Raw genomic sequence first — 20,104 nt, 5'->3', positions numbered from 1 at the left:
GCTTAGGCCATGTCATTTGTTATCTGCATCCTAATCTTCCAAGGGAGAAACCAACAGCCGTCCCTTCACAAAAAGGTCTAAACTTATTCTTTATGATAGCTGACCTGTTGTGAAATTTCCTCTCTGGCGTGCAGAACATTCGTTCTCATTACTAATCTTTTTAAATTGTCCTGGACAGTGACTCAATAAAATAAATGCAGTACATTACTGGTCATTAAAAAAAAAATTTGGCAAATAGGATTGTAAGGATACTTTGTCATTAGAATGTCACGTTTTATGCCACACCGTAATCCATACAATTGTGCTCATATCGGCTTACACAAGGATGAACTACAAGCTCAGTGGCACTTTTCTGTGAACACACAGAAACAGAATGTGATGGCAGATAAGAACCATTCAGCCCATCTAGTCTGCCCAATTTTCTAAATACTTTCATTAGTCCCTGGCCTTATCTTATAGTTAGGATAGCCTTATGCCTATCCCACACATGCTTAAACTCCTTCACTGTGTTAATATCTACCACTTCAGCTGGAAGGCTATCCCATGCATCCACTACCCTCTCAGTAATACTTCCTGATATTATTTTTAAACCTTTGCCCCTCTAATTTAAGACTATGTCCTCTTGTTGTGGTAGTTTTTCTTCTTTTAAATATAGTCTCCTCCTTTACTGTGTTGATTCCCTTTATGTATTTAAATGTTTCTATCATATCCCCCTGTCTCGTCTTTCCTCCAAGCTATACATGCTAAGATCCTTTAACCTTTCCTGGTAAGTTTTACCCTGCAATACATGAACCAGTCTACTACCCCTTCTCTGAACTCAGTCACTGTTCTTATATGAAACCACACCTACTGGTGATCACTAGATTCTAAACTTTCACCTACAGTAATATCTTAAACCAAATCTCCATTTGTTAACACTAAATCTAGTATGGCCTCCTTACGAGTTGGCTTGTTTTAGTTATAATCCCAATAGGGAGTCTAGAATATGTGTACTCCTGGCACAAGCACTATTTTGGTTTTCCAGTTCACATCAGGAAGATTAAAGTCACCCATGATGATAACTTCCATTTTCATTGTCATTTTAGCTATCTCCTCAACTAGTAGATTATCTAAATCTTCTATTTGTCAAGGGGGCTAGAAATCACACCAACACGAGTTACTGTGCGATTACCAAATCTACCCTCTGGTTATTCTCATTATGCCTAATAATTTAAAGAGGACCCATGCATATACATTGTTAAAAGCCGAGAAATTGTCAGAAAATACTTTTGTTTAAATTAAAAGGAAAAGTTTACATTTACTGATGTTTTATGTAATATACAAACTATCTTTTGCATGACAGTTAAACTTATAATAGTAGGACGCAATAAGCGGTGGTAAATCTTCCAGAAGATTTGGTAAAAACGCTTAGAGTTAGCAATTTGTCAAGTTCTTTGTTTCTTAATATACCATCACACGAACAAGACTGTGAATAAAATAGAATTTGACAAGCTTGATTGCACGTATACAGACAATTTAATTCTGGAATTATATACAAACTATGGCCAGTGCCAAAATCAGAACTTACATCCATCATCTATAGCCTTTCATGTTCTCCCTTTCTAACATATTCAGGTCTTAATTGCTTGTCGGGACTTGACCACAGCAGCACATTGCCAAGTGCACGTTTGACAGCAAGCTGGTCGTTATTGATGACTAGAACCTTGAACTCATCAAACACTGTATAGTTAATCCAAGCAATCTACGTGGGAGTATATTTGTCAGTCTGACCACCCTGTCCAGCTGGTCTTCCATCTCCGATAATTCTTCCACCAGCAGAACCAAAAATAGGCCTGATTAAGACACTTTCGCACTCAATTTAATAAGCTTTTACAATGATTCAGTACTAAAAACAAACTTTCAAAATGATTTACCTACAAAAATTCCCATAGACTTTAATTGTGATTTCTGTAGATAAATAATTTGAGATGTTTTTCTAACAGTATTGAATCATTTAAAAAGCTTATTAAATCGAGTCCTTGATTGGATTTCACACTTAATTTGTTAACTAAAGCATCCTATTTATTAGTTTCATGTGATCCTTCATAGATATTAAGGTAACTCTGGCCAGAGGACCTCCCAGGAGCTGGATGATGACCAGAAGCCCCATTTCAATAAGAGCTGAGCTTTGTCTGTTGTGTTAAGACAATTGTACAGCACTACGGTACTTGCTGGCGCTATATAAATAATAATAATAATAATAATATGTAGCATGCTTGGGTTAACATGTTCCTCAGTTTGGAGATAATAACCCTATTAGTGAATTTGCAGACATCCATCACATGGCGATTAAACTACTCTTTGTTTTGTATTTCTCAATGTGCTCTAGAACTTTATGGTGTCAGAGAATGTTATTGAGCGCACACTCCGTAAAAGAGATTTTAATGTGCTCTTGATCTTTATGACCTCAGACGAGGTAACTAAGTGGACACTCAGTAACAGGAAGATTTTAATGACCTTTATGGCATCAGAAAAGGTATCTGAATTCACCCTCCTTACCGGATATTATAATGTGTTATAGACCTCTATGGTGTCAGATGAGGTGTCTGAGTGCACACCCAGTAAGAGGAAGATTATAGTGTGTTCAAGACCACATGGTCTCAGATGTGGTATCGGAGTGCACACTCACATAGTTATTAGATACAACAAATACAGGGTGCACTAAGTAGGACAATGAGAGATAATAAACAAAAATAATATAAAGAGTCTCTTAAAGTACAGCGAAGACCTGGCGTGTATATTCTTCAGTCCTTGCTTTTAATCCTCAGGGGTAAATATGAAATACAAAAGCAAAAATAGAGACCAATAGTGCAAAACCGTTTTAGGAAAGCTGGATCACGAACAACATAGAAGTAGAGAAGTGCCAACTCACAATTTAAAGAGCTATGCCCAGCTCTAGGTAAAACAGCATACAGTGGTATTTAATACTCCCCACTTGTAGGATATAACTGGACACTTGGAGGTGTATCCTCAAGACTTCTTAAAGCATTCCAGATAAGCGTCAGCATATAAAATACATCGCTAGAAGGATATCCTACATGTGGGGAGTTTAAATACCACTGTATGCTGTTTTACTCAGAGCTGGTTATAGCTCTCCCAATTGTAAGTTGGCACTCTTAGGACCTAAGTGTTGTCTGTAGTTGCAGTTAACCTACGTTATTGCACCATTGGGTTTTTCCCCCTTTTATGTATTTTATATGCTGACGCTTATCTGGAATGCTGTAAGAAGGCTTGAGGATACACCTCCAAGTGTCCAGTTATATCCTACATGTGGGTAGTATTAAATACCACTGTATGCTGTTTTACCTAGAGCTGGGCATAGCTCTTTAGATTGTGAGTTGGCGCTTCTCTACTTCTATGTTGTTCGTGATCCAGCTTTCCTAAAACGGTTTTGCACTATTGGTCTCTATTTTTGCTTTTGTATTTCATATTTACCACTGAGGATTCAAAGCAAGGACTGAAGAATATACACTCCAGGTCTTCACTGTACTTTAAAGGGAAACTCCAGTGCCAGAAAAACGATCCGTTTTTCTGGCACTGGAGGGTCCCTCTCCCTCCCACCCACCAATCCCCGGTTACTGAAGGGGTGAAAACCCCTTCAGTGACTTACCTGGGACAGCGGCGATGTCCCTCGCCGCTGTCTCCGCCTCCGCGACGCTCCTCCTAATGATTACGTCGGCCGGTGGGCGAGACTAATCTCGCTCACCGGCCGAGGAGACCTAATGCGCATGCGCGGAAATGCCGCGCATGCGCATTACGTCTCCCCATAGGAAAGCATTGAAAAATCATTTCAATGCTTTCCTATGGGGTTTTGAGCGACGCTGGAGGTCCTCACACAGCGTGAGGACGTCCAGCGACGCTCTAGCACAGGAAACCTGTGCTAGAACCCAGGAAGTGACCTCTAGTGGCTGTCTAATAGACAGCCACTAGAGGTGGAGTTAACCCTGCAATGTAAATATTGCAGTTTATGAAAAACTGCAATAATTACACTTGCAGGGTTAAGGGTAGTGGGAGTTGGCACCCAGACCACTCCAATGAGCAGAAGTGGTCTGGGTGCCTGGAGTGTCCCTTTAAGAGACTCTTTATATTATTTTTGTTTATTATCTCTCATTGTCCTACTTAGCGCACCCTGTATTTGTTGTATCTCGTTCTCTCCATTCTTTGAAGGGTTTGAGGGTTACCCTTCCCCTCAGGTGTGCAGCTCTATTCTCCCCTGTGATCAGTACTGTAGCGCTGTTCCTCTCCTGTTTTTTTTCACATAGTTATTAATTAAAGTGAGAATTGTCAGGAACGCAAAATGAATTTGAAATTTAAGGCCAAAATAGCCGTATTAGATAAATTCTCCTAGTCAGCTATGCTTCAAGTTTGGCTATTTTAGCCTTAGAATTGCTGGGAACCCAACGTGAACATCAAACCGAATTGTAGTGAATAACATGTCAGTAAGAAAGAAAGGCAGGCCGATGTCTATAGTAACACCACAAAATCTCTGACTACACTTTTCTTGCCTCCCACAGAAACTGTCCGCTGGAGTTAGTCAGTTTGCCTACACCTGTGTTCAGGACCACTCAATATGGACCAACCAGCAGTTTTGGGAAACTACATTTTACAACAACGTTCAGAATCAAGTGCGTTCCCTGTACCTTGCGTCAAAAGAGCAAGGAATATCTGAAAACTCCATGGTAAGAATCCTCCAATCCCGATCACATCTCACTGTACTCTGCTCAGTTATAATGCTTATTCTGGAATGTCTGTGGTTTCCGTACGCAAGTTGTCCTTGCCTTCGTTACACAATAATTAGATATACACACTGCAGGGCTCACAGTCTGAACTGCTGTGCTACTAAACAGGCCTTAAACGTTACTGGCCACTTCAAGCCATAGCATACTTAACAGGGGTTAATTGTCACCCACCAATTGCTAGTGGCAAGTGAAAATGTTGAACCCTGCACACAGTTAGCGCTATATAAATTAAATATACATACACTGTATTCCTACTGTATCTCTCTACTGTAATGTAACCTGTAAAGTGCGGAATACACCTGTTAGCGCTATATAAAATAAAATATACATACACTCTATACCTACTGCACTTTCTGTACCTCCCTCTACTGTAATGTAACCTGTAAAGTGCTGAGTACGCCTGTTAGCGCTATATAAATAAAATAAAAATACACTGTATACCTACTGCACTTACTGTACCTCAATCTCCTGTAATGTAACCTGTAAAGTGCTAAGTATACCTGTTAGCGCTATATAAATAAAATAAAAATACACTGTATACCGACTAAACTTACTGTACCTCAATCTACTGTAATGTAACCTGTAAAGTGCTGAGTACACCTGTTAGTGCTATATAAATAAAATATAAATACGCTGTATACCGACTACCCTTACTGTACCTCCCTCTACTCTAATGTAACCTTTAAAGTGCTAAGTACACCTGTTAGTGCTATATAAATAAAATATACATATACTGTATACCTATTGCACTTACTGTACCTCCCTCTACTGTGATGTAACCTGTAAAGTGCTAAGTATATCTGTTAGAGCTATATAAATAAAATATACATACACTGTATACCTACCGCATTTACTGTACCTCCCTCTACTGTAATGTAACCTGTAAAGTGCTGAGTACACCTATTGGTGTAAACGTTACATGAACTGTCTTCTGACAAAGTATTTCTAGGGGCTGATATTTACTAATAACATTAACTGTTTCTAATCCAGGACAATGGAGTAGAAGCAGAAGGCCAGAAGCAGGAGGCCACGGTAATGGACCTTGCAGCTGAGCAGTTGCGTCTGTGGCCGACCCTGAGCAAGGAGAAGCAGCAGGAGCTAGTCCAGAATGAGGAAAGCACAGTGTTCAGCCAGGCAATCCATTTCGCCAACCTTATGGTATATCTGCTAGTGCCACTGGACACCAGCAAGAACAAACTGCTGCGGACATCGGCCCCGGGGGACTGGGAGAGCGGAAGTAACAGCATTGTCACTAACAGGTTGGGTACTCCTTGCTAATGTGGATATTACCATCTAATAACGTGAATAACTGGACCCCACACCATAATGGGTAACCTGTGTCTTTCAGATTAGAGTGTTAGCTTTTCAACAGAGTCCACTTCACATAGTAGAAACAATGTACTGAGGGTTCCTATAGTCTTATTAATGTCTTCAGCTCTTGTTCGTGGTTGTCATGCAGACATTTTCCTGGTCAGATTTGGCAGAAATTTTGTTAAACACGGATTCTGATGACACTGCCATTTGATGTCTTCATAATCACAGGCTTCCGGATCATGTCCAAACTATCAGCAGTGCGTTGAATCTAAATTAATAGTTGTATATCCAGAAATACAAACGCACAGCGCAGACCAACTGATCAGATTGTCTGCGTTTGCCTTCAGTGGAATGTTCCGCATGTCTTTCTGCCGCCACTTAGATTAAATGTCTGATCAGAATGTGGTAAACAGTTGCTGTTGTGTTGTAAGAGCGGAGCATAGTTTGGGCTGAGATCATAGTTTATGTATCTGTGTATCATTCTTTATAAGTGACTCGCACCCTTTTCGATAACATTTACTGTGAGACTATCATTATCTTGCAATTTTATGAGACACAACGGTGACATGCGTGGTCTGCATCAGTTTCAATATATGCTTTTACAGCTAAACAGTATGTTTTAAATCAAGTTGTCAAAATAAATTAGGTTTGATGAATCTCTAAGAAGAGATATAACCCTTAAAATATGATCTCAGTGATATGATTTAAGCAATTACAAAATTGTAATAAGATTAGTCTGTTATATACTAAATAAATATGGTTTTGTTTCTACAGGGAGATTACAAAATCCATGTCAATAAGTTATACTTCATGTAATGCAAGAATGCTACGTATGTCCATATAAATACATGTAATGGTTGAGAATTGGTTTTACTCACTAAACTGGAACTGCAGAGAATTAACCAATTAAAAATGTGCAATTCCCTAGTCATGTAATATGATTTATGGTTAGATAAAAAGGTCTTGGACAAAAATAGCTGTTTTTAGTTTTTGAATGTTTAATGTCTGCGTTTGTTTATGTGTGTGACAGTATCTGTAATTTATGTATATATGTATTTATGTATACATACTCTGAATTGTTCTCTCCTAACCTCAGTATGCAATCATTAGCTGTATAAATTCTTCAGATGGATTCCCAAGGCCAGTGTAAATTTACTGATCTGCAGCTGATTAGACTGTTAGCTTTTGGTTAAGAAAGTAATAATATTTGCGTTCTGCCACAAAGGGATCTAATCTTAACTGTAAATAAAGTTAGATTCTGCATATTTGAATTATTTAAGTGTTTAGATGCCAGTAATTAGACAATATTGTACGTTTTGCTGCTGATATTATACCTTTTCTGAAACACATGGTAACGCACTGCCTGCGAGCTCAGCTGATCAGCCTTGTGTAATATATTTCCCAGCTAGAGATTTTCATGGGGGGAGAAGAAGGCTGCATTAGGATCCTTAGGAAAAAATTTTTTTATTTGGCAACATATATTATTTAATAATGTTGAAGCCTAGAAAGGCCAGTTTATACATAACACACAGTGTGCACTCAAATTATTTAAGCAGTTTTCAAACATTCTATCAAGGCTGTTTAAATCAGCAGTCCAATGTACAAAGTATGGGGTTTTTAGTCACCCCATATTCCAAATGGGGTCTAAGCTCATCACTGTTTACAGAGTACTCCAACATCACTGGGTGATCGGGAGAAATATACGGTGCAGGCTGCATCATATACTGGATCATTGATTATCTGCTTCAACTCTCTAATAATTTAAATATTCTCCCGGATACTAATTATGTAGCAACTGGGCAGGGTGCGCGTACAAAGCACGGTAAGGGGTAAAGTCACCAAGTGAACAGGTGATTGCAATTCTAATGGTAGTTATCTGTCGCCTACAAAGGACACGAGACTCGTCATTTAAGTAAAAATAATCCTCTTTCATGGTGTGTGTGTGTGTCTGTCTGTCTGTACGATATCCTCCATACCGGGCAGATATTAGGTAGGAAAAATTTTTAGCCATCTTTTATTCGTTAAAAGGGGTGTGAAACTCTACACTGGAAAGAGGGGTCTCTTCAATTTCCAAAACAAGCTTATGCTCCTCTATGATTGTAGGTGGCAATAGAGGCTGTACAGCAATTGTCTCTTTAGGGCAGTATACCGCACACACCCCTCATTTTAAATTCTTATAATCTGGGAATCAGCATGGATAAAGAGCATTTATGTCTCTTCTTCCAGTTGGAGGTCTCATGATACAAAAAGATATGGGGAGGGGTTTGGGGACTCTGAAAATACTGTGATGCTGGTCAGTAAGGTAGGTGATCACTGTTTGTAATGGGCAACAACGGACCCTCTTATAAAGAGCCGGGTCTGTAAGAGAATTTTCTCTGAATCCTCTGTTTTTTGGTGAAAGTTGCCTCATACGATTACATATGATCCCTATTCCATTGAATGCTAACTGGCGGTGCATTATGGGAAACATTGTGTTCTGAGATTGCCATGTCAGGTTTCACAATGTGTCTTCGATATTTTGATATTTTTTATTTTGTTACTCCCGTAGCATTGCAGGGAGCGTGGCGGAAAGCTACGATACAGAAAGCGGCTTTGAGGATTCTGAGAATGACATTGCTAATTCTGTGGTGCGCTTCATCACGCGGTTTATTGACAAGGTGTGTACGGAGAGCGGCGTGACTCAGGAACATATCAAGAACCTGCACTGCATGATCCCAGGTGAGCGTACACTCAGCTCTCTGATTCTAGCACATTCTGATTCTAGAATAGCCTGCACTGCATGGTCATAGGTTAGCGTAAACTCAGCTCAGTCTGATTCTAGCACACCCTGATTCTAAAATAGCCTGCACTGCATGATCCCAGGTGAGCATACACTCAGCTCTGTCTGATTCGAGTACAGCCTGCACTGCATGATCCCACATAAGAGTACACTCGACACAATTTAATTCTAGTGAAACCTGCACTGCTTGATCGCAGGTAAGAGTACACTCAGCAGAGTCTGATTCAAGTATCGCCTGCACTGCACAATCCCACATGAGAGTACACTCCACACAGTCTGATTCTAGCACAGCCTGCACTGCATGACCCAGATACGTGTACACTCACCACAGTCTGATTCTATGGTGTATATGTGTATTCCAAACATGGAGACAGAGAGTACTTTAAACATAGCAACAGAGTATTGCAGTACTGACTGCTGCAAACCTAGAAACAGAGAGTACTCCTAACAGAGACAGAGAGTACTCCTAACAGAGACAGAGAGTACTCCTAACAGAGACAGAGAGTGCTCCTAGCAGAGACAGAGAGTGCTCCTAGCAGAGACAGAGAGTGCTCCTAGCAGAGACAGAGAGTACTCCTAGCAGAGACATAGAGTACTCCTAGCAGAGACAGAGAGTACTCCTAGCAGAGACAGAGAGTACTCCTAGCAGAGACAGAGAGTACTCCTAGCAGAGACAGAGAGTACTCCTAGCAGAGACAGAGAGTACTCCTAGCAGAGACAGAGAGTACTCCTAGCAGAGACAGAGAGTACTCCTAGCAGAGACAGAGAGTACTCCTAGCAGAGACAGAGAGTACTCCTAGCAGAGACAGAGTATACTGCAGTGCTGTCGGCTGTAAAAATAGACAGAGAGTGCTGCAGCAATGTGTGCTGCAAACATAAGTTTATCTCAAACCTTTGAAGTTAATCCATATACATAAACAACTCATTGTATTATCATTTTATCACTGTAAAACACGTACTAATTGTATTATCATTTTATCACTGTAAAACACGTACTAATTGTATTATCATTTTATCACTGTAAAACACGTACTAATTGTATTATCATTGTATCACTGTAAAACACGTACTAATTGTATTATCATTGTATCACTGTAAAACACGTACTAATTGTATTATCATTTTATCACTGTAAAACACGTACTAATTGTATTATCATTTTATCACTGTAAAACACGTACTAATTGTATTATCATTTTATCACTGTAAAACACGTACTAATTGTATTATCATTGTATCACTGTAAAACACGTACTAATTGTATTATCATTGTATCACTGTAAAACACGTACTAATCGTATTATCATTGTATCACTGTAAAACACGTACTAATTGTATTATCATTTTATCACTGTAAAACACGTACTAATTGTATTATCATTGTATCACTGTAAAACACGTACTAATCGTATTATCATTGTATCACTGTAAAACACGTACTAATCGTATTATCATTTTATCACTGTAAAACACGTACTCATTTTATCACTGTAAAACACGTACTAATTGTATTATCATTTTATCACTGTAAAACACGTACTAATTTTCATTTTCCCATGTGTTTGCAGGTATTGTCGCTATGCATATCGAAACACTAGAGACGGTACATCGAGAAAGTCGCAGACTGCCCCCTATTAAAAAGGTGAGCTTGTTATAACAGTGAGGGACATTAAAAACCCTAACATTCTGTGAAACCGCACATAACATGACTGTATTTAAATGATCACTTCAACATTACTGGCACATATATTTATTCATTTGGATAGAGTCTTACTTTTATCATTTAGGCTATTTAGAAATTTTAAAAAGAAGGAAAAAAAATCACCTTTAATCCAGTGCCATACCGGTCTCACCACAGCCTCTCTGCCGCATCCACCATAAAATAATCTGTGATTATTATTTTAGGCCGTTCAAATGCTTCTCATAGAGAAACATTTAGGCCGTGTGAGGTGCATGCGCAGAAATCACTGCGCCAGGCAATCACAATGCTTCTCTGTTGGAAGTATTTGCAGCATTTTCATGCCATGCGGGATGATGCCGAGCATGAATATTTCCAATTATTAAGTGTTCACTAGGAAGTGATTGACTGCCTGACAATCACTGACAATAACAAATGTAAAAAGTGCTATTTTTTTAGATTGTCAAGACTACAGGGACAGGATCTTAGTAGTGGTTTTGGTACTTAGTGTCCCTTTAATATTAATACAATACATATTATAAAGTGGAATTTCTGAATTACATTTTGCTTAACCCCTTAAGGACCAAACTTCTAGAATAAAAGGGAATCATGACATGTCACACACATCATGTGTCCTTAAGGGGTTAAAGGAATACTGTTGTCCAAACACTTTAGTGTCCCTCTGCACCCACGGTGCCCACCCATTGGCAGCATATAGTGTTAATAGCCATTTTTTCACTTGATTCCATGTCCCTTGGCGCTGGAATGGGCACCTACTCTGCCGAAATCACAGCGATTCGGAAACCTAGTGCGTATGCACGGAGAGAACTGTGCGTGCATTCGCCCTTCCCCGTAGGAAAGCATTGAATCAATGCTTTAATTAAATGCTGATTAAGAACTGCATTCAGGATAATTCTATTCTGTTTCCACTAATGGTTGTCCTGTCTTGATTAACTTTGTGTAATTTATTAGCAGTACAGGTGGGATCCCATTAAGATGCCCTGTAGCCACATGTGTTGCTTGAAGTCTGTAATAAGATTGCAGAATTGCTTCTTCAGATACATGTGGACGACCTGCGACCCGCTGTTAGACTGAAATTACTCTTTCCTATATGGTCATTATTCAGACCATAGCTTAACCTGTTGGCTCACAATCCATATCATTCACGTGGGTTTTAAATCGTATTAATTTCTTACCGGATTCGATTTGTGTAATAAGATTCCAGTGTAAATCTTGATTTAATATGCTTAGAGACGGACGAAAAGTGAAACAATATAACCTATACTGATCGTGTATAATAAAGTTTGTTTATTGCACGATTTACGCTCTGCCCTAGTAAGATGAGATACAGTTTATGACATTACATTGGGAATCTTGGGGGTCGTTTTAAATGTTTCTGCATTAAAATGGAGCCAGACAATAATTTTACTGCCCCTGGGGGTGCTGGTAACTGGGGATAAATGATTAATGGCCTCAGATGGATAATATGTACATACAGTTTGGCTGCTCCGGTCTCTCTTCAGTAACAAGATTCCTGCATTCTTGTGTGACAGACCCGCAGAGTTAAAGGAGATGTGTAGGTGTAGGGCGCTCTCTGCTCATGTGTGTTTGCAGAGCATTCCTTGACATCTCGTCTAGTGTTTGGGTCTTTCTATTATCTTCCTTAATCAGCAATCTGTACTCTATCAGATACAGTGAAATCTAATCAAAATACCAAACGTCTAGCTCATATAAATACCTTCTCTGCACAATCATCATTCTTATGTTTTATAGCCCAAAATCCTGAGGCCGGCTCTGCTGCCTGGTGAAGAGTTTGTGTGTGAAGCTTTGCGTGTTCTGCTCGACCCAGATGGTAGAGAAGAAGCGACCGGGGGAATGCTGGGAGGTCCTCACATTCTACCAGCAGAGGGAGCTCTGTTTCTTACCACTTACCGAATCATCTTTAAAGGGACGCCGCATGATCCACTAGGTAATTCTACATTCTTTAAATAATGTTTTATTACTCACAATTACCGCGTGGTCATATCAGAATTTGTAAAAAAGGATTTTATGTTAACGTATATGAAAACAACCAGTTCATGCTTTACAGGCTACACCAGGAATGGCCAAAAGGAGGATCTGCAACTGTTTTAGAACAGCAACCTCCATGAAATGAAAAGCATTGTGGGAGTTGTAGTTTTGTAGCAGCTGGATGTCTACCTTTTGGCCACCAGTGGGCTTCATGTGTAAGTTGTGGCAGGTGCAGTTCTGTTTAAAAATCAGGTAATGGCTGTGGAGCTCTCAAACCCTAGACAAACGACTTCCTGAGCAGGTAATCATTACTTGTCCTTTTAAGCGAACCTGAAACGCCTTCATGTAACTCAGTGTTGAGTACAGAGTAATCCTGAATTCGCTACAAAACGCTGTTTATTTATTCAAACTATCTGTCACAGTGTACGGGAAGGGCTACATTTACTCTTGGAGCTTCCTGGTACCCGATCCCAAGCCTGGTAATTAATAGGTCAGACGTGCTTGTATTGAGGGATTTCTCATTCGAAATCAAAGTGAGCTCATCCATTGTACCGTTGCTTTTCCAGCATTCATCAGTTGAGGTGTCTTTCAGAAGGCAAGATTGATTTTAAAGTGCAGTTATCTCGAAATAGCTGCAAAATTTAGTTGTTGCAGGTAAGATAGTTCAGTAGTATGAGCTCCAACTGCAGTATCTCTTGAACCTGCTCTCATTGTGTGCTGGAATCCTAAAAAAGGGTCAGCTTAGCCTTTAATGCTAACAAAATACAAACAGGACATCAGCTGCTGATCCAAATGGAACTCTCAGTACAAAAACTTTACTTCACCCCATAGGGTATAAAACTTCCCCAATAACTATCTTCGATTTCCGAGAACCCCTGGCTGTCGTCATAATCTGCGCTTTTGGTAGTTTATGTAATACTTTATCAAGAGCCTTACATTCTTCCAAATTCGATAAAATGTGCACGATTGAGATGGGTAATGAGCGCTGTCAATTTGGTCTGATTATTATTATAAAAAGGAATTGCATTAGCTGCTTAACGTGCTCAACCATGACAGCAAATTTCTTGCTACATGATGCGATGGAAATAAATGGAATTTAGTATTTGGAATGTGAAGTATCCTGACTTGGATAAATGGAGGCTTGGCTTAGACATGTTAAATCAGTTTGATTAATAATTCTCCTCTTACGCATCTTGTTCATATGAAACAAATTACAACTAATTATCAGAGCAAAAATCAGCAGAATGCTAATATCTACATCTGGTTGTGAATAACAATTCATTTATTCTGCAACAGATACTCCACAATATGCAGATTTTCTGCCAACGACAGGATTTGCTGCCTTTGAGTTGTCGTCTTACTGGCAAATGAACATAAAGCTCGCAGACCAGCTTCCAATGAGGAATTCATTCTGTCTTTTTGTATACATTTGGATATTTGTGTATTTATTTAATCTTGACCTTTTCCTTTTGTATACATTATCCAAGAACAATTTGTACCCAACATAAAGGAAAAACATTGTTCAGTGCTTGCCAGCATTTTCTATACTCAATCAATGTCAGGGTAAAACCACAGTTGTTGTATAAATGGAATTCGGTAATAATTGGACTCATTTACGCAGCACCAATATCTAGATTGCTGTGTTGGGTAAAGCAGTGGCCTGGTGTTTGAGGCACATTGAGAGATTGTCAGCAGACAGTCAGTGCACAGCCATATACCCTGACCAGGCCATTTACTGAGCCGATGGATACCTTCTAACCAGTGTGAGAGTGCTATATCCCATGAGCAATTGATAAAGGTTAATGGAATGATGAAGAATTTTAGAGGGACATTCCAGGCCCCCACAAACGTTAGATGCACTGTGTAGGTTAGGTTACAATTATACTGGGTGGGTTTATATTATTAAAGGGACACTCCAGGCTCCCACACACATTATATGCACTGTGTAGGTTAGGTTACAATGAAACTGGGTGGGTTTATATTATTAAAGGGACACTCCAGGCTCCCACACACATTATATGCACTGTGTTGGTTAGGTTACAGTTAGTTATACTGGGTGGGTTTATATTATTAAAGGGACACTCCAGGCTCCCACACACATTAGATGCACTGTGTAGGTTAGTTTACAGTTATACTGGGTGGGTTTATATTATTATAGGGACACTCCAGGCTCCCACACATATTAGGTGCACTGTGTAGGTAAGGTTACCGTTAGTTATACTGGGTGGGTTTATATTAATAAAGGGACACTCCAAGCTCCAACACACGTTCGACACACTTTGTAGGTTATGTTAACAGTTATACCAGGTGGGTTTACGTTATTTTTAAAGGGATACTCCAAGCTTCCACACACGTTGATCTAATGAGGCGTTTTATTTTAAAATATCTTTAAGATTAATCTAATCTTTGCTTTTATTTGAACGAAGTGGGAGAGCAGACAGTTATCCGCAGTGTGCCCATCGCATCGATAACGAGAGAGAAGAAGATTAATGTCCAGAATCACCTGCAGCAGAATATGCAAGAAGGTCTCCAGATCCGATCAGCAACATTCCAGGTACTCCACCACTAGGACAGACCCCAAGGCCACCCAAGGGAACCCTATTGACATTTACTGGTTATGGCAAATACTTTCAGTATGAAAATAGAGTGTGACAATATTAGACTCCTTACATTAAGGCTACATTAGTGCTAATTGTGAGATACTTTGATAGAGTGAGGATTGGGTTGTAGAGCACATTTGAATTGCCTTTGAGGAGCTTTAGTAGGTTTCCCCACAGCTGAGTTACATGGCATGTAGAAAATGTAGACTTGTGCAAAATTTGTTTGATCCTGGTGATCGTCAAATAGATTTGGAATAATTTTACCAGTACACGTAAGATCGATTCAGCATTGATGTGTTACGTTTTCCTTTAAAAGGAACTTATGCACAAGTCTAATAACATGTTAAATTTTCTGATATTGATTGTAGCCTGAGATGGTTCTATACCCTAGTTTTTGGACATTTTGAAACTGGAGTAGGTTCGTTGTCCAGTTTTCTTGAGTGATGATGTGGCTGCCAATGGTTCCATGTTTGCAGTTCTGTCCCTGGTGGCCTTTGGGGATTTAGGGCTTTGGTTCCGTGTTAATGGTGGGCTCAGGGGCTATAGTGGCTGGCATTGGTTTGGTTTCACTGTTCTTTCTTGGGGGGTAGTGTGGCTGCACTGTTTCCATATTTGTTGTTCCGTCCCTGGTGGTCTCCAGGGATGATGTGAAACTGTCACAATCCGTTTTATTCAGTAGTCACATTTGAAATAACCATCTCTGTAGTGAGCTTTGACATGTTTGTGTTTTTCATGGAGACTGTCTATAAAAAAAATCTGGTTTCATTTTCCTAGGAATTTCTTTATTTACATGTGAAATTGGTCGGGAAATTACATTTTTCATCTGATTACATTAGCTGTGTAATTATTGTTCATTTCACTGGGGTATTCTACCTCCACAAGCTGTGCACCACGAACAAAAAAAGATATCTTGAATTGTATAATATATTCCATTTCTGTTTCTGGTCATTGGCTGTCACAGAGCTCCCAGCTGTATTCTGAACTATTCGAGAATATAGTTTATTATTCTAGCGATGCCCAGACTGAGAGATTGCTTTATGAAGCCATAGTAATGAAACACATGGCATTTTGGTGCCTTCAACTGGTAACTCTGAGGTCTTATATTATGGATCGAGGTGCCCAAAAGCTAGATCTACATATGTTGTAAAACTACAACTCCCATGATGCTTTGCATGCCTTTCAGAATGACAAAGCATCATGGAAGCTGTAGTTTTAAATCATCTGTTGATATACCTTTTAAGCAACCCTGTTATAGATAGACCAAGTTTTATATCCATCCATCCTCTTACTTAAACATATTTACTATGTCGCGGGCAGATATGGACCAGCGATACCGTAGTATAGGGACCCGAATATCCCCAGTTTTTGGTCAGGGGTGTTTGCAGCCTTAGCATATTCTGTAGCGTTGTACAATGAGGGTTAAGGTGACAAACCTGAGTTGTGGTGGGTACTGCCCAGATGAATACAATCTAGAGTTTTGCGGACTCGGAGCTCTCTGTGAGCTCTTCCTGGTAATCTATGGTCCAACTCTTGACAATGTGCCCTCTGCCCAGTCCACTCCTGCACACTGTGCAAGTATTGACAGTCCCTGGGAGTTCAGAAATGTATTTAGAACACTGGAAAAGAGCTGATACAAACATACAAAATTAAGCCCTGCACTCAAACACCCACTACTCCTGGGTGGCAGCAATGACTATAGTACACATCAGCCCCAATAAAAATAAAATAAAAAAAGTTACTTGCGCACTATCCTAAATCCCTATGCATATTTATATAACTGGAGGTTTTTTAGTATCACTCCAATGACCATTAAAGTGTAACATCACCTGCCACATCACTGGGAGCGCCTGGCATAGGGAAGACACAAGATACTAAAACACTCAATGCAGCCACTCCGTTTCTTAGCTCCGGTCTTTGCTTACTGATATTTTTGTGCAAGGAACACACTAGCTTTCCCAACTATGATAAAACTCCACGTTGAACTTGTTGGAGTCTAATGTTGGCAGATAAAGGTATTTGTATAATGAAGGTCAGTGTGCTTTTCAGAGCTAAGCATATATTCTGTATTTCTGTGCAGTTAATTAAAGTCGCATTCGATGAAGAAGTCAGCCCAGAAATGGTGGATCTTTTTAAGAAGCAGCTGATGAAATTCCGATACCCTCTCTCTGTCTTCAGCGTTTTCGCATTTGCAACTGGACAAACAGCGCCCTCGATAATCCTACCAAAACAGAAGGAAAAGAACACGTCGTTTCGGTAAGTCCATCAATGCAGGGAAACTATCTAAAGATCTGTGTCCTGGTTAGCACGCTCCGTGTGTCCTCCCATTGTACCCTATTCTTAGTATCTCTCCTGTAAAGTCGCTACAGGCAGGTACTACATTTTCATAAACTAATGATACTTTTACTGTCTTGTTTCTGCATTAGATATCATGCTTTTATAATGTAATTTAAAGCTGCTCTGCTCCTCCGGGACGCCCACCTAGCAAATGACGATGTCACCTATTGGGGTCTTTGCAAAATATGCCAAGACCCCAGAACATGACAGAGCTGCTGTAACCCCTTAAGGACCAAACTTCTGGAATAAAAGGAAATCATGACATGTCACACATGTCATGTGTCCTTAAGGGGTTAAGACTAAAACACAGCTGCAATATCATGGGAGTATAATGTCACTCTGCCCGTGATGGGAGCTTGATATGGTCTTCAAAATGCATGTAGTGGCATTATTAGCCCCATGTGCACGGAAATACACCTATTACCCATTTTTAGCAACCTTTTTTTTATTTTATTTTTTTTTACTTCTTTTCAGGACGATCTCAAAAACAATTGTAAAAAATGCAAAGCGGGCAAGCAAAATGACGATTGGACGGCCATACGCTACTAAGAAGAAAACTGGAACTATATTGGAAGAAAGGGGCAGTCGCAGCGGAGCAAATGAGGACGATGACATTTCTGGTAATTACAGTTTTCTTTCATTGGTGAACTTTGTGTAGAAAAATACACCACAAAGGGAATAATGTACTAATAGTGTTACTCACCTTTGTTTAAGTTGGAATTGTGAGAGAACAACTTTGGAGTTTTTTCTGCAGTTTTGAATTAGACTTAGTAATTTAAGAAGCCTCTTTATTCACTCATATTTGGATTTATAAAGTAATATAATGCACCGCCAACTGCATTATATGCACACCTTATTAGATTTACCTGCTTTCTACCCCAATAGATTAGCCTGCTCTCTACCCCATTTTATTAAAACGCTTTGGACCCCAATAGATTAACACCCTTCCTACCCCAATAGATTAACTCACTTTTTACCTAAATAGATCACCTCGCTTTGTACCCCAATATATTAACTTGCTTTGTACTTGTGAAGGAATACCACATCACATTCGTCTCTTTCTGTTCGTTTGAATTCATGTCCCAGTTTTGTTTTGTTTATGTTGTTCGGTTCCCGAACTGAGACCACCCCAGGAACCCATTAGAAAATGGAACGTTATGTATCTTGTACAAAAACCACAAAGGAAATAATTAATAGAATGCTCCACTAGGTGGCCACCATTTCGTACATACGAATGCACGTGGTTGGGACAATGGATGGCGGCCGTCTTGTCTCCCGAACGCTGGCAGCGGGACCTGGTCGTCGAGTGCCTGGAACTCATCTCGGCCAGGCACTCCCGCGAACACTGGTCACCATGGATCTACGGCCCGTTCTAGTTCCTGTTCACTTAGACAAACAATGTTCATGAGTTATAGGGGGGGATTATGTGATACCGGCGATATTCTACCTTGTGGATTATTGGCGTGTTATTATAAGAAAAGGGTGTCTGGGGCGGTAGTACCTTGACAGACCGCCATAGTACCCCAATAGATTAACATGCTTATTACCCCAGTAGGGTAACACGCTTCATATCCCTATAGGTTAACACGCTTTGGACTTCAATAGATCGACAACCTTCCTATATTAGCCTGCTCTGTACCCTGTTAGATTAAAACGCTTCTTACCCCTGTAGATTAACACGCTTTGGACCCAAATAGATTAATACGCTCTGTACCCCAATAAATTAACATGCCTTGTACCCCATTAGATTAACATGTTTTGTACCCCCAATGGATCAAAATGCTTTGGACCCCAATAGATTAACCTGCTTTGTAACTTCACTAGATTAGCACACTTCTTACCCCATTAAATTAATCTGCACCATACTCCAATAGATTAACACACTTCCTACCCCAATAGATTAACATGATTTCTATCCCAATAGATTAACATGATTTCTATCCCAATAGATTAACATGCTTTCTACCCCAATAGATTAACATGCTTCTAACCCAATTGAATAATATATTGCACACTACCATAAAATAATGTTCTGCACATCCCTTATTCCTGAAGGATAGTTCCGTGTATGTCCCATGCAAAAACTTCATACTCCATGTACTGTTTGTGAATTAATCGTCCATGTCCTATACAATATTACTGCATATTTTTGAATCCCCCTAAAGCATGGATAATTGCAAGTGCTTTTTGTAATTGTATGACTGTAATTGGATATTGAATGTGTCTAGTTTCAGATGATAATGAGCTTCCGAGTGGAACCTTGAAATCCTCAGAGAAATCGACCATGGAGCAGCTGGTGGAGAGGGCCTGCTTCCGCGATTACCAGCGCCTTGCCCTGGGAACCATTAGCAATAGCTCTACACGCTTAAAATCTGAGCACTTTAGGATAACGGCGATGAACAGGATGTACTCTCTGTGTAGGAGGTTGGTCAATTCAATCAGGTCTTGGGCCAGGAGTTAGCAATATAGCGCTCTGCTCTCAAACAATAAAATGCTCTGCTGTCAAACAATAAAATGCTCTGCTGTCAAACAATAAAATGCTCTGCTGTCAAACAATAAAATGCTCTGCTGTCAAACAATAAAATGCTCTGCTGTCAATGAAACCTGCAAA

General features: G+C 39.7%; 1 protein-coding gene across 2 annotated transcripts in view; it reads left to right on the top strand.

The window, feature by feature from the left end:
* SBF2 (SET binding factor 2) overlaps nt 1–20,104 on the top strand; it is a 273,605-nt gene that overhangs the window by 228,466 nt on the left and 25,035 nt on the right. For both annotated transcript variants that reach the window (XM_063437862.1, XM_063437861.1), the window contains exons 18-26: nt 4,554–4,718; nt 5,769–6,037; nt 8,641–8,810; nt 10,440–10,513; nt 12,323–12,518; nt 14,986–15,113; nt 17,237–17,412; nt 17,968–18,113; nt 19,722–19,917. In XM_063437862.1, coding sequence (XP_063293932.1) covers nt 4,554–4,718; nt 5,769–6,037; nt 8,641–8,810; nt 10,440–10,513; nt 12,323–12,518; nt 14,986–15,113; nt 17,237–17,412; nt 17,968–18,113; nt 19,722–19,917 — 1,520 coding nt within the window. The remainder of the gene's footprint in view (nt 1–4,553; nt 4,719–5,768; nt 6,038–8,640; nt 8,811–10,439; nt 10,514–12,322; nt 12,519–14,985; nt 15,114–17,236; nt 17,413–17,967; nt 18,114–19,721; nt 19,918–20,104) is intronic.

The sequence above is a fragment of the Pelobates fuscus genome, chromosome 12, assembly GCF_036172605.1.
Source record: "Pelobates fuscus isolate aPelFus1 chromosome 12, aPelFus1.pri, whole genome shotgun sequence".
Classification (NCBI taxonomy): domain Eukaryota; kingdom Metazoa; phylum Chordata; class Amphibia; order Anura; family Pelobatidae; genus Pelobates; species Pelobates fuscus.
The sequence above is the reverse complement of the archived record's forward strand: the minus strand, read 5'-3'. Positions and strand labels throughout refer to the sequence as shown.